The sequence below is a fragment of the Anarrhichthys ocellatus genome, unplaced genomic scaffold, assembly GCF_004355925.1.
Source record: "Anarrhichthys ocellatus isolate YVR2014 unplaced genomic scaffold, GSC_Weel_1.0 scaffold51, whole genome shotgun sequence".
NCBI classification, from domain to species: Eukaryota; Metazoa; Chordata; class Actinopteri; order Perciformes; family Anarhichadidae; genus Anarrhichthys; species Anarrhichthys ocellatus.
Genome location: NW_022280081.1, coordinates 624,412 through 638,471, shown reverse-complemented (window position 1 = coordinate 638,471; position 14,060 = coordinate 624,412). Strand labels below are relative to the sequence as shown.

The following is a 14,060-nucleotide window of genomic DNA, read 5'->3' as shown; positions in this document are numbered from 1 at the left end:
ATGTATGTATATGTGTGTATATATAACATGACAAACTGTTGTAATAGAGAAACAGACTGATAAGCTGCTGGGTGACGCGTTCTGGAAGATTTCCTCACATCTTCCACGTGTCGCTGAACTACAGCCAAGTGCTGAAAACACCCAGCGGTGTCATTCTGACCGGACCAGAATCGGACTCATCCCACATGATTCACCGGCTGCTTTAGACCAACTCTGTCCGCTCATAACAGCTGCCCAGGAAAGGGGTCTGGAGAGCATTGGAGTGCTTCAGATGAATCATGGCATCTGAAAGTGCTCCATTTAACCTCGGCCACTTCCTTTTTAGACACTTAGCTGCCATTTGGAAATTTCAACAGCGTGGAGTCGAGGTTGGACCGGGACCTCGACTCTTAGTTGATATAAAGGAAAAAGGCTAAAACACGCCAGGGTGACACAAAAGGTCAGCTGATTACTGTACGCTTGACCTCTATGAATGTCTGAACAAGTGGTGTTTTGTCAATGGGATACTGCAGGATATGCAGAGTTTGTTTGTCATTACACTGGAACTCTACACACTGTGCTGCTGTACTTGTTGCTGTGGAGGGACTCTCATGCTTAGTCAGCTCATTTCAGTGTGTAAGCTGCATTAACGTCGGCTTAACCCTCCTAATTGCTGCCTTTTTATCAAAGTAGTCAAAGATGAATTGCAGCATATCTGATCACATACTATGTAGATGTTGTAAAACTCCTCGGAGGACAAGCTATCAGTAGTGTTGGAAAATAACTTAGTAGATTAACTCAATTACTGTACTTGTGTACAAGTCTAAGGTATTTGCACTCAACTTTTGTATCTCTACTTTATGCTTTATACCTCACTGCATCTAAGAGGGAAGTATGTAGATCTACTTTTGATACTTAGAATATGCTTTATGATAACAATGTATCAAATGGAAGCATTAAACCAGCTGAAGACACTATTATCACCTGAGTCTGCAGCTCCCATCGGCTTTACGGAGATGTATAGTGAGTTTTCAGCTCATTTTTTAACTGTTCGGCTCACAACTTTACTGTTTTGGTTCACTCTCACTCCGCTCACATAGCATCGATTTCACCCGCAGCAGGCAACTGTTTTCAGCTAAAGAAGCTCTAAAAACCCGCCGTACACTATCAGCTCAGCACCAAACAGCAGACAGACACAGCTATGGACTAGCTGGTGAACACAGTGCAGCATTTAGCAGCTAAAGAGACAGATATTTCTCTCATGAGTTGGTAGACTCAAAGCAGACGTAAAAGAGAGCAAATATTAGACTTGAATTCATCAGGTGACCAGAAACACGACTTCAAATGAATGATAATGTTGCTCTAAAAATATGACGTAAAAATATGCAGTGATTTGTGATCAAGTGACGACATGTCAGCGTTTCTGCTGTGGTCAAAAATCACTTCATGCAGGTTTAACATATATTCTGCTGATTGTATTTAAAGGTAGTACTTTTACCTGAAATTGGCTACTTTTACCTGAAGTATTACTACTTGTATTGAGGTAAAGAACTCATGGCTATGAGTCCAGCTTTTGCACCATGACCTCTGGCAACTGACAAAACAAACCCCCCGCTGAGAGGAGTCCAAAGTCTCACTCGTTGCCGCCGTTTGATTTTTAAGCAAATTATTGACACGGGTTGACTGTTCTCCAAACTGAAAAAAAAAGGAAACTGCACTGGATGGGCAGGTACATCAAAATAGTCATTTGAGGAATGTCAATGACCCTTTTCAAACAATAGATTAAGAGGAGTGGCTGCGTGGCGTGATTCTATGATTGTGATTGCGCCATGGCATCCCTGGCTCTGGATCAAACCAAATGTTTGACCTACCTGAAGGAATGTGCTGTTTCCCAGACAAATTTGGACTGCCTGTTATCAGAATTTACTTAATACTGTACCTCACGCCATGTGTGTGTACTGCTGTTGATGTAGTTTAACGCTCACTGTGACAAAGTCTGAATGTTTTTGAATGCATAACGCAAAAGGAGAAAGAAGTGTCCTGTGTGTTAGTATTTGGGGGGGGGTTCACTGAGCTGGCACCACACGTTCTGGTTTGGTGGTTTAGTATGTGGCACTGCCGTTACTTCTTGTGGCAGATGGTGAAAGCAAACGAGCGATGATAGTGAAAGGCCAATAAAGTCTACACACCACGGACACGGCCCTGGCTGTAAATAGAAAAAAAAAGGCCAATACAAGGCTTATAGTTGTGCTGCACAGAGGCTGCAGTGTCTCTGATAAGTCCGCTCCACAATGATGCCCGACACCGTCTTCACCCACGGCTGATTCCTCTGTTCGAACTCTCCCTGTAGGTTTTGTCAGGACTACCCGGTGAGAGCGGCTGGGTGTGTCTTTAAATCCAAACTATTTCGTTAGAATGAAAGGAAGTGGGTGAAGGAGGTTGGTGAATGCTGCAGAGCAAGTGATCTTCATTGCAGAGGTATGCTTCTCACCACATATGCACACCCACTAATTTAGGGCTTTGGTGCCAGGTTTGTTTGTCTTTGGGATGTTGTTATTGTCTCAGAGCTGCCTCGATCTTGTTGGTGGCCGTGCATGGACGGAGACACATCCTGTGGTCTCCGTTCGGTCCACGCACAGAGACATCACTTCACGCGGGACGTGATCGACTTAATGGGAAAAATCATTTACTTTGGCTCCTGTCATGAAGTTATTTGTCCAGCATTTGAATAGCAGCTAACGATTCATCGGTTGCATGTGTTTCTTTTTGTCTGGTTGGTTTGTACTGGCAGAACACACTCCTCAACTGCTTCAAGTCAAATGAAATCGTGTGTTTTGGCACAACAGATTCACGCAATTCAGTCGCCATGCGACAAGAAAGAGGTAGAATATATAGTATAAGTTTAAATAATATACATTAGACACCTGTTTTCAAGTTATTATACAAAATGTGGTTTTCCTTAGTCTCTTAATACTTGATGAATCTGAAACTTGTGCATCTAATGTCGATTGATAATGTAGCTGTCGTCCACCTATGCTGCATCGTGTGGTTGTTTAGCACACAGCGAGTGGCTAACCCGCACAACTAATGGTGTCTTGTGCCGTTGCATCTCCTCTGGAGGTTAGAAGAAGAAGGATGTCCGTCACCCTTTGACCTCGGCGAGAGAGCGCTGACGTGAAAGTCTGTGTCAGCATGCAGAGGGTGAGGCTCAGGGCTGATAGCTGGCTGGTTAATTTGTCACTGTACAGCAGGTTGGCTGATAGGAGTCAGCTGTAACCCATTTGTGCCCGCAACTGAAATGTTCCAACATCCCACGTGCCCAAACAATAAATATAGTACGACGAGAATTGTGTGTATCTTAGATATTGCAACTAGCACAATCGAGTATTTGGGAATTCATAATGAGTTGAATATCAAAGATAGATGCAGTGTAACATTTTTTATTTAATAAACAAAAAGAAAGCTTTTTGCCTAATTTTTCAAGAATCCTGACTTTGACATTTGATAAAAGCAAATGTCAAATAAATTTTGATAAAAGCATGATTTTTCACCCTGAAGTGAACCTTTTAAACCTGGAACAAAACAGACAGAATTACATCTTCACAAGGACTCTTGTTCTGAATCGGTTTGGCATGATATATATTATATTTCTTATAAATTCAGGCTTCCTTTCATGTGTGCAGGATGCACAAACGCAAATGTCTTTCTTCTCCTTTGGGCACATTAAAGACCAAAAACCCAAAGTGGTTATTTGAATTGATAGTAAAAGTACTTCACTGAGGCTGCTCCTTGCCTGTACTCTCTGTGCAGAACTGTGTTTCATACTCGGATGACGTTCTGTCGATGACTGCGCTCAATCATATGAGCGCTCAGCTGATATCAACAGTCCTGAGGCTCCTCTGGAGGCCTGAAAATATCCCTTTGTATATATTTTCCCTTCAGTTCAGCTATCACCACTAGCCATAAATAAGCATTGCGAGAAGCAGTGTGATGGTAGATTTGGTATACAGCTCTTTTTATTTTCTGGATCTGGCCAGCGCTGCTATAATCTTAGGCTTTGTGACTGTGTTCCAAGCCACACTAGAGAGGGTATTTTTTGTTACCCTCCCACCTCTTTTATTGGGCCTATAAATTTGCTGTATGCCAAATTGGTAACCGTCCATTTCAGTGTTCGCCGTTGGCAAATTAGGATTCGCACCCCTGACGATGACGCATAATGGTGAGAAAGTTGATCTGTTCCCATTCCCAGTGGTTTTATCTTTACCAGTCTGTTGTATTTTATTATGGAATCCAATGTTTTTAATGTGAAATCTGACAAGTAACTATAGTTGTCAGATACATTTGGTGGAGTAAAAAAATACTGTAACAGGACTATATAAAGTAACAGGAAATGGAAATGCTTAAGTAAAGTACAAATGTCTTTAAAATAGTTCTGAAGTACTTTACTGAGTACTATATCAGACAATCAGTTCAGTTGTCCCCATTTGACTGATTGAAATGATGTGCTCGATTATACGTCCTCGCTGTGTTTCCTCCTCCTGAACTTAGCGACCTACAGTATATGAAACTGACGTTATATTGACACGGAAGTCATCTCAGGTGTCGACGCCACACGTGCATCACACTCTGAGCAGTTGCGCCGGTCGCACCGCATGCCGGGAAAGGGGTTGTGAGGAAATCCATGTGCTCAGGGGGAAGAGAGGCATGCGTGACTTTTGTATTACCGCGTGATAGCAGGAATGTGTAGCGTGCAGAGCTGCAGAGGGGATGTATATCTCCCCCTGTCACCGTTATGGCCACTGTGTGCACTGTAGCTGTTTATTGACCTCTCTAAATAGACACTACGGTCACCTTAGGCGACAGGTACACAATGTGCATGAGAAAAAAAAGGGAATATATCAGGCATGCAGGTTGACACTGTGAGTGTTGTTTGGTTTCACAGGAGCAAGATTGAGCTGAGAGTGATTTGCTGACTTGTCAGGTCAACTGTCAAACCCCAGAAATACGACTGAAATCCTGTATGAGCTGGGTAGCACGCGAGAGGCTCTGCTGCTCCAACAGTAGCGGTATTCAGCTAATAATCGTCAGTTATTAGCTGTATCGTTTGAAATCAGAAACAAAAACCCCTTTGTGCACCTAAGCTTTAACTATGTGTTTTTACATCCGCTTGATTGTGTGATTAGTGTAAAAATAAACGCACACCTAAAACACTTAATGGCTCACAATTATTATTTTGGAGGAATGCGTGTTTGGTTTCTCTCTCGGCCTCTGTGTTTTTGTTGTTGTGTGCGAGTGAGTGAAGGGCTGGCAGTAGGTCTGGATTGTGCTCTCACTTTCCAGCCCTTTCACCGCCCAACACAGAGACCCAACAAGCATGCCCTCTGTTCTTTTATTGTCACTTTCTCTCTCACACACACACAAACACACACACCTCTGTTTTCTGCCCTTTCTCTCGCAGGCATCAAGAGACCAACAGAAGGCTGAAAAATGTGAGTGGAGAAATATAACCTTTTTGTTTTTGTTTTTGAAGAGCTTGATTTATTGACCTGTTATTCAGAAATAATAAAACATAAAAGATAATTTAGCTTCAGTCCTGTTCAGAGTTCATTTTAAAGCCTTTTTACAGGTGTTAGCGAGTACTATACATGTGTATGTATTAAGCCTTCTGTGGCTCCAGTGAGAGCTGTGCAAAATCTGAAACCTGAGTCGACTTGAGTGACTCGAGTGATGTCACATGAGTTGGATGCGGGCGGAAGACTATAAGTAAAAAATAAAATAAATTATATATTAATATATATATATATATATATATATATTCTGGAGTTGTGTAGTTAGAAAGAAGTGAGTTTACCTGACCTCTGTAGCTCCTCATCTGTACTTGGGGCTAGCAGCTGAAGGCTATATGCATTGTGGGTAATGTAGGAGCCAGGTTTTGAGAATAAATAAGAATGTGTGGAATAAGAAATGCGATATCTCTGCATCTGCTGCATCGATTATGATACTTTTTTTTTTTTTTTTAACAGTCCATCGTGAGTCTGACAATGCTATAGGTAGATAGATATAAATAATATATCTATGGAGTTCTTTTTAAAATTGAAACCTTAAAAATCAGAGGCACACTGTAGGATTTGCATCAAATTGAAATGCTTTTATTCTACATCGCGAAATGTATTCATAATGACCAAGGCATTGTGACTGACACAGGTTTTCATTTGGTAAATTTGAGATATATTGCAAGGTCTTATCTGTACGTTTGAAAAGTATCCTGAAAGGTATTAAATTACAAGATATAGTGTTTCATTTGCTCTTTTTGAGGGAATTTTTATCCCATAAATGTTTTATTGGTCATACATTTTTTGAAAAGTGAAAGCATAGTATTTCACATCACAGCTTCATCGTGTTTTATCAAACCCACATTATTTTCCCGCATGTGGCCGCGTGACACAACACCAAAGAGCTGACGTGTCAGTTGGAAGCGTATCGTGTAAAAAGGGGACCAGCAAAACGTTGCAATATAGTGATGCCTGTTTGCTTCAGTGCAGCACATTTACCTGCCCGGCCCGACACACAAACAGCAACAGAGTATTCTGGATGAGCCTGGAAACAAGAGCAGTGATATCACCTGGTGTCAGTGCGGCTAACTAACACAACAATCACCTGGCACAGAGCATTCATGGGCTGGGGTAGATGTAGAGCTCTGATCTGATGTAGTATGTCTGGTAATGGTAGTGGGTTTTCCACCTATATTCCACATGTATGCTTTGTGTAAGAAGCTGTTTGTTTTCTTCTTTTCCAGGTGCTGATCGCCATTTACTGGCTTGGTAGGAGAGCTCAGTGTGACCGTTCCTATGATGGACCCTACCTGAATTTTAAGGCCTTCGAGGGCTTATTGGGCACAGCACTATACAAGGTAAAACAGTGGATCGTCATCCCATTGCTCACTCTAAGCTGTCTTATCCGTGTCGTCAGGAAACAAAAGCTTCATTTTCTCGTGGAAATCACATAAATCGTGAAGAAAATCCTCTTCTACAGCCACTGCTCAGTACGTTTCTGTGTCCTCCCCCGGTATGTACACTATGTGTGGAGGAATCGCTGTGAAAAGGTCGAGGGGCCTCAGATTGCTGGCCTCTAAAACCAAAGCTACGTTAAGTCATAAATGACCCGATCCTCTGCCTCTGCTATTTCAAATCTTGCTTACGGCACGGTCGCACAGTCGGCTCATATTTGCAGGTGAAAATAGCTGCTTCTTCTCTTTGAAGGAGCCCGTTTCCTGCCCCCCTGCTCATTCCAGTGTTGAATTTGGCACTTTGCTCTCACATAGATTTAAAGGCGATGGTGCGCTAGTCCCCTATAATTTAATCTGACTGCAGGGGTTTTCAGTAATAGCAGTCGGTTACTGTGCCGTCTTGTACGTTTAGCTATGATAATCCAAGTTCAGTGGCGCGAGGTTAGGCCGGGTTTAGTTTGTGGACTTGTGTTGTCTGGTAGGATTCGGTGGATTACAGATCTGGAAAGCTTTTCAAGTTTTGGCTTGTTCGTAGCCATGCTAGTTAAAGTGGCTCCGGGGCTTGCTTATGTGTTCAAGAGCCATCAAAAATGTCTTCAGGCGGTAAACAGTCATCAACGGCACACGGTGCATGGCACCATTTGTTTTGACAGAGATGGCAGTGAATGCATCGTCTCTTATGGACAGTACTGGAGCATTTCCAGTCACTCAGTGTGCAGGAACGAGAGGCCAGACAGTGCAGACCTCTGACGCACCACACACACACACACACACTGGTGAGCTAAATATTGTAATTGGCAGCCCATTATCTGACTGTGTGTGTGTGTGTATATGAAAGGCTCTGCAGGAATCGTCCAGTCAGAAAGGCGGCAACGTCAGAGACAGCGGTTTTGGAGACAGCTGGTGCTCAGAGCGAGAGGAGCTCTTCCAACTGAGAGAGGGAGGAGGAGGAGGAGGAGGACACAGGAGAGACGACTCCCTGGACAGCTTGGACTCTTTGGGCTCCCGACCCCAGATCATCTCATCTGACACCACTCTTAAAGGCAGCAGCAAGGGTAAGAGACCTCGTGTGTTTGCATCTCTACACAAACATATCTGAATCTTCTGTTCGTCACCTCTCTCTTTTTTTAATCTAAAGCTGACTTTATGGCATTTAAGAGGTCAAAGCATGTTTTTGTCTTATCCCCATCACATCCTAGCTGCAGATTGTCATTTAAGTGTTCAGACTTTCTCAAATTTCATCTCTGTTCTGTCCAGAACTTCAAATATTTGTGAACTGGAAAGCTATGCTGCAAAGGAGCCAGAAAGTTGCCTCCCATTAGTGAAAACAAACACCTATTGCCATCTAGTGGTGTGCTCCTGAAAGTGAATGTTTTCAGTGAAAAAAGCACCCACAGAAGGAGATGTATAACAACGACAAAAGCTTGTCTGCAATCTTGTTTCATGACAAAAAAAATAGCATGCTTTGTGAGGTTGAAGTAGTGGTCAGTGATCTCAGAGTGGTCCCCCCCCCCACACACACTGCAGGACAGGGAAGTGAGACATTCCACAGCGGCTTGTAAATGAGGAGGCCTCCGTTCCCCACCCTGCACCCCTCTGTTACTCCTCCAGACTCACGCCAGAACACACAACACGATCCCCCTCGCTCTTTTCTCTACTCTCCCCTCATTTCTCCTTTTTTACTTCTCCTCGTCTCCTCCATTTATTCTCCCACTTTATTTCTTTATTTCCCACAATCTGATTATTTACCCCCCGTCCCACTCCGTCTCTGCCCCAGTCTGGGGCGACTGTGGCTAAGGGGATAGCAGGGCCGCGTCGGTCTCAGTTACCGGTGGTTCAATCCCCGGCTCCGGCTCTGCTAGTCACACGTCGATGTGTCCTTGAGCAAGACACTTAACCCCAAAATTGCTCCCATAGTTGTGCCTACGGTGTAGAAATGTGATAGACTCTGAATTGTAAGTCGCTTTGGATAAAAGCATCTGCTAAAGTGACTGTAATGCCCCAGGTTGTTGCAGCGACACCGAGGCCGACTCCGTCGTCAGGATGGCCGAGAACAAGAGCGGTCTCAGTTACCGCCGGTCAGTAACCCTCACGCCCAAGGCCAGCTCCCAGTTTAACCAGTTCCTGCCCACTAAAGACAAACCCTCGGCCTACGTGCCCGCTCCGCTGAGGAAGAAGCGGGCCGAGCGCAATGAGGACAGCCGGCGCAGCTGGGCCAACCCCACGTACACGGAGGAGGAAGCCACACTCACCAGGTACTGTGACACACACCAGTGAATGCTTTGATTGTGTTTGAAGGTGCTGTTTCATTTCCTCTTTCTTTTCTTAAAAGCAAAGTAACACAAAGTGTTCACACACAAAGTGCTGTGCTTCAAAGTTGACCCTGTCTCCTTTCCCATCATGTGGGTGATTGTGCTGCTGTTGTGTTGAATGGTCGACGTTGGTTGTGTACCGGTGTTGTCTTTAATTTTCCTGTGGAGCGGCGACCTCAGTGAAACAAGGCTTTCCTCCGACGGCCGCGGCAACGGCCAGGCATCCCAGAGCGCCTCGCCAGCGGCTCATCTGCAGTGGGCCTACGAGTACCAGAGCGGCAGCGACTCGGACGCAGACCGACCGGACCCGGACCTCGTCCTGGATGACCTGGCCAGCAGACGCTTCCACAGCCCCTCCCCGGCTCTTCCCACCAACTTTGCCGTGCCCGTCAGTCCCCTGGTGGCGGGACGGGCGCCTGGGGCCAGCGGGGGCCCCTGGCCTAAGGTCACTATGACTCCCAATGTTGCCCCTCAACAGAATGTGACCGGCCTCAGGTCAGAGAACATGAAGCAACTGTGTGACTTTGATGTGCCTGCCTGATGAGAGCGAACTAGAGCGCTTCTCTTACCCTGAGTTTGCATGGTTGATTGTAACCATGAGCAACGCCCTTGGTGTGCTGCCTCTAACAGAGCTCTGTACTCGCCTGAAAGTTGGTTTCTGTTTGACTTGTTTTGAGATTTATTTGCTGCAGCACGTCCTTTTTTTTTTGCGTCTCCTGAATTTGATGAGCTTGGAGGAGTGATTTGGTGACATTAACTCCTCAAATCAATTTTTTGCCTCTTTTACAGCTTGGTTTTTGAGCTTGCGTTTGGTTTGCTAATCCTTGCGTCATCTCGTTTGAGGTTGTTTGGCAACTCTTTGCGTGACTGGCGTGCTGTGCTGCTGCCGAATATAGCCTTTTTGACACGTGTGATTGGCTGTCTCCCTCGAGCAGCAGCGTCAACAGTGGGGGTGTGCGGCCCCCCCGGCAGGACACCGTGAGGGTGGACCACCGCCGGCCCTTGTCCGCGGACAGCCTGTTCAGAGAGATTTACGACGACTCCGAGGACGAGGACGACGAGGTGGGCTACGCTGACCCCGTCCAGGATGACCTCTACTCCCGCAAGATGGGCGTCAATCCCCAGCCCGTGGCCAAAGTGCATGACAAGTTCTTGCCAAAGTTCTGGACGCCCGAAGAAGATGTTCACATACAGAAGATCAAACTGGGCTCTCAGAGGAGACCCTGGTACAAGAAGATGCAAGGCTTCAGGTGTGTGAGGACGTTGAAATCAATCATGGAATTCTCTCATATATATACCTACTTTATTACATTTGACAGAGTAGTAATATGGATAAAATGCATTCCCTTCTTCTTGCACAATCTTTTTTTTCTTTTCCACTTTGCAATTATTGCATGCCAATTTAACTTTTTTAGATCCTACGATTCTGTCATTCACTGCATTTCCTGTACAGATTCCTCCCACTTACTTTTCCTTTCTCCTCCCCTGCCATCACCTCCTATCTTCCCCCCCCCCTCCCTTTTACTCTCTCTCTGCTCCTGTTCTCCCTTTCTCTTCGTTCCACCCCACCGTCCTTGGCTGTAGCTATAAGAAGTCGGGCTCTTCGTCGGACGATTCCGACTGTGACGTCAGCCCTTGGCTCTCCTCTGCCCGCTCTCCCTCCGGCCCCTCCCCCTCTCACCCCCACACGCACGAGGCCTCGGCTCGCGCCACCCTTGTTGTGGGGAAAAGGTCCATACAGCTGCATGGTTGTGACAATGACGGGATGTTTTAGAGCATCCACATTTCAAAAGAAGGAATATGATTGGCCCCTGTTGGGGCTCACGACCTGCTTTCTAATATACTAATGATAATATATAGTATATATTATATACTGTCGAGGTTGCCTTAACACACTTTATAAAGCACTTCGCTTGCACTGACCTTTGTAGAAAATAGGCTGTAACTCAGCTTTAAGCTATTTTTATTCAGCTATTCCAGTGATGGCAGTTAGCGTCCCAGTTTTATTTATCACCAGAGTGATCCTGATTTGATTAACATCTGTTTGAATCAAATATCAGCACTATGGCAGCGTGATGTATCTCTTCCTCCTTTTCTTGCTCTTTGATCCAGTTCACATGCACTCATCACCTCTCTGTCCTTCTCTCTCCTTCTGCTCAACCCCTGCAGTCCTCGCTTTCAAGCACACACTCTCCCACATCTCCCCGAGATACAGCCCCCCTTGTTAATGACCCCCCCTCTGGCGTTTGCCCCAGTGGACCCCGCCTCTGGGCCCAGACTGGTCAAATGTGAGCGGTGGCCCCTCCTGGGGCGCCAAGACCCCTGTGAGCCCCCGGACCCCTTCGATTATGAGAGCATTTCCCCCGACCTGGAGAACGACGACATGTTCACCAGGCGAACCCTGGCCTTCCAGTCCAACACGGACATGGCCATGATAAAGACCCAGCTGTCGGCCAACCACCGTCCCTACTCGTCAGAGCCGCAGCTCAACATCGTCACCCAGCGGCACGGCAGCGCCAGCGACGATGAGAACCACTACCCCGATATCGAGCAGGACGACGTGGTCTATCGCAAGGAGAAAACCCAGCAGGCTCAGCAACAGCGGCCTCTCTCGGGAGCACCGGACAACTACGCCCCCATGCCCGTCCCGGAGCCGTGGGCTCTGCCTCCCGATCTCAAGGCCAGACTCCTGTGCCCCCCGTGTCCTCTGACCCGGGAGGCAGCAGCACATAAACCGAATCAGGCTGAGGCGCGTCCTAAAACAGATGACATGCTCGTCCGGAAACTCTGTTCCGATCAGAGCCAGAGCTCACAGAGAGACCCGTCGGCCAGTCAGATGGTGCCCTCAGTGCCGTCCTCCTGCAGCGAAGGCGACCTGCAGAGAATGCAGGAGATCAGGGAAGCCAGTCGGCTGAGATACAAGAAGAGGCTCATGGTGGAGAGGCTGGCTGCTCTGAAGTTGTAAAGACAGATCATGCCTGTTAGTTCCTCCTGACTTTGTAGAGTGTGAAAACTCATTAGTGCCATTTCAGAATTGGAATATTTTCTTTCAGATAGGGAAGCGGTCCAGACTGCATGTCGATCCAACTTGTAAGCAACTGGTCTGAAGGCCATCTCTTCAAGCTCTTCTTTATGAAAACGAGTAGGTGCCTTCAGCATTCACTGGGTCTGTCACATAGACTGCAACGAAGGCACGGCAAGAGCTCTGAACTTTTTCCTGTTTTAAATGTTTGTTGTTACCTCAAAATTGAAAGTCTTTTTCCAGTCAATAAGAAACCGCAGTCAAAGTCCCGATGACATTGGTTGTGGTTTTTCTGCATGATGGAGGTATGGTTCATTTTATCATAGCAACACGTGGTATGTACATGCTGAGTGGATGGGGAGACTGTGCATGGAAACCTACCACTACTGTGTTTTTGAAGTGTGATTTTTGAACAAACACTATCAATATTGTTTGGTACATCATGAGCTCTGTTAAAACAGACCTGAGTTCTGCATTTAGTCTTTGGTTTTGTTTTCCTGTCAGACCGAGTTTGCCTGTGAATGAAAAAAAAAAATACAAGCTTAATAAAGAAAATAAGAGACTTCGTGCTCTCGTGATGGAATGTGTGGCCATTTGTTGACCTCACCTACAGTAACACGGACCTGTCCAGAGTTCAGTGTTGTTTTCCTCAGGAGAGGGAACTTCACACTGATATGTGAAGCTCCAAGTCCAGCAGCACGAGAGTGTGGAAAGGTTCAAGCCTGAGTAATATCCGAACATAGCGTCCTGAACACGCTTACAGCGCTGAGCTGGGGCGATTAGAAATGCAGTCGAGTCTGTTGAACCGATTTGAAAAAGCCTGTAGAAATTCCCCACGGCTCCGAGGGAAGATGCGACTCGTGGACTCCATGGTAACCTGAACACAAATATGTACTGCAGCGTTTGCACATGAACAGACACACACACACACACACAAGCACGCACAAAGCAACCATTTAACCTGAGTCAAGGCCATCTGGATTTACTTCACTTCCATATGTTAAAGCTGCGTCACCAGTGTTGGAGTCTCCAAAAAGGCAGCATTGTTTAGAGAGACATGCATGTCTGCACAACTCCCCATACAAATGTCAGGGAAAGGAAAGTTGATACCGTGCTGTAAGCGCACTATATACACACCTTTAAAGGGACAGTTCACCCCAGAATCAAAGATGATTTAGGCTGTAGTGCAAGTAAGAGTAAAATATGTATCTTTGATTTTGGGGTGAACTGTACTTTTAAACTCTAACCTCTTCAGTGTATGAAATGAAAACCAGCCGCGTCATATTTTAGCTGGGTTCACATACATTTGTGGCCCAACACCAGCTGGTGGGGGATGATCCGGTCTGAGAGTGACTAATCGCAGCTCTTGACCGGGCCACTCTCACACACTCGCTGTCAAAGGCTCCCTCCACAGAAATGTGACTTTGTTTGTGTTTGGCTCTCTCCGGTTCCTCAGACAGCAGCAAGCGCAAGAGAGTATCGACGGGTGAGTTGATGCGGGCTCCCAGGGATGTGGCACGTTTGCATTCACTCTGGCCCCCCTTGCAGTTGCACCTTGCTAGCCCCCCCCCCCCCTTGCTTTTGTGCTGCTGCTCTCACTCAGCGGCTGCTGAATGCTGACACACAACACAGTGCATTGTTTGGCACAGGGCCAAGTTCAGGGGCGTGTGGGGGGTGGAGGGGGGGGCGGGGGTTGGTGCTCCACAAAGCTCTGTTGACAAAGCAACAAAGTGAAAAGATG

The 14,060-nt window shown here is 46.2% G+C and overlaps 2 protein-coding genes across 9 annotated transcripts in view; both read left to right on the top strand.

Annotated features, from left to right (window-relative positions):
• Positions 1-14,060, top strand: part of LOC116395877 (LIM domain only protein 7) — a 47,672-nt gene that overhangs the window by 17,086 nt on the left and 16,526 nt on the right. For 7 of the 8 annotated variants that reach the window (XM_031870079.1, XM_031870078.1, XM_031870075.1 and 4 more), the window contains exons 5-9: positions 5,438-5,468; positions 6,776-6,889; positions 7,824-8,040; positions 8,991-9,240; positions 13,776-13,805. In XM_031870079.1, coding sequence (XP_031725939.1) covers positions 5,438-5,468; positions 6,776-6,889; positions 7,824-8,040; positions 8,991-9,240; positions 13,776-13,805 — 642 coding nt within the window. The remainder of the gene's footprint in view (positions 1-5,437; positions 5,469-6,775; positions 6,890-7,823; positions 8,041-8,990; positions 9,241-13,775; positions 13,806-14,060) is intronic. The other variant, XM_031870072.1, reaches the window with a different exon arrangement.
• Positions 9,272-13,788, top strand: LOC116395879 (LIM domain only protein 7-like). Its single transcript, XM_031870080.1, has 4 exons — positions 9,272-9,792; positions 10,233-10,547; positions 10,882-11,028; positions 11,467-13,788. Exons 1-4 carry the CDS (start codon positions 9,416-9,418, stop codon positions 12,260-12,262), a joined length of 1,635 nt encoding a protein of 544 aa, XP_031725940.1. The 5' UTR covers positions 9,272-9,415; the 3' UTR covers positions 12,263-13,788.

Bases quoted from the DNA above. Each gene is read 5' to 3' on its own strand.
- LOC116395879 (XM_031870080.1), top strand. From the start codon at position 9,416: ATGGTCGACGTTGGTTGTGTACCGGTGTTGTCTTTAATTTTCCTGTGG. The intron at 9,793-10,232 runs GTCAGAGAACAT...TCCCTCGAGCAG, and splicing joins CAGAATGTGACCGGCCTCAG to CAGCGTCAACAGTGGGGGTG. The intron at 11,029-11,466 runs GTCCATACAGCT...CAACCCCTGCAG, and splicing joins ACCCTTGTTGTGGGGAAAAG to TCCTCGCTTTCAAGCACACA.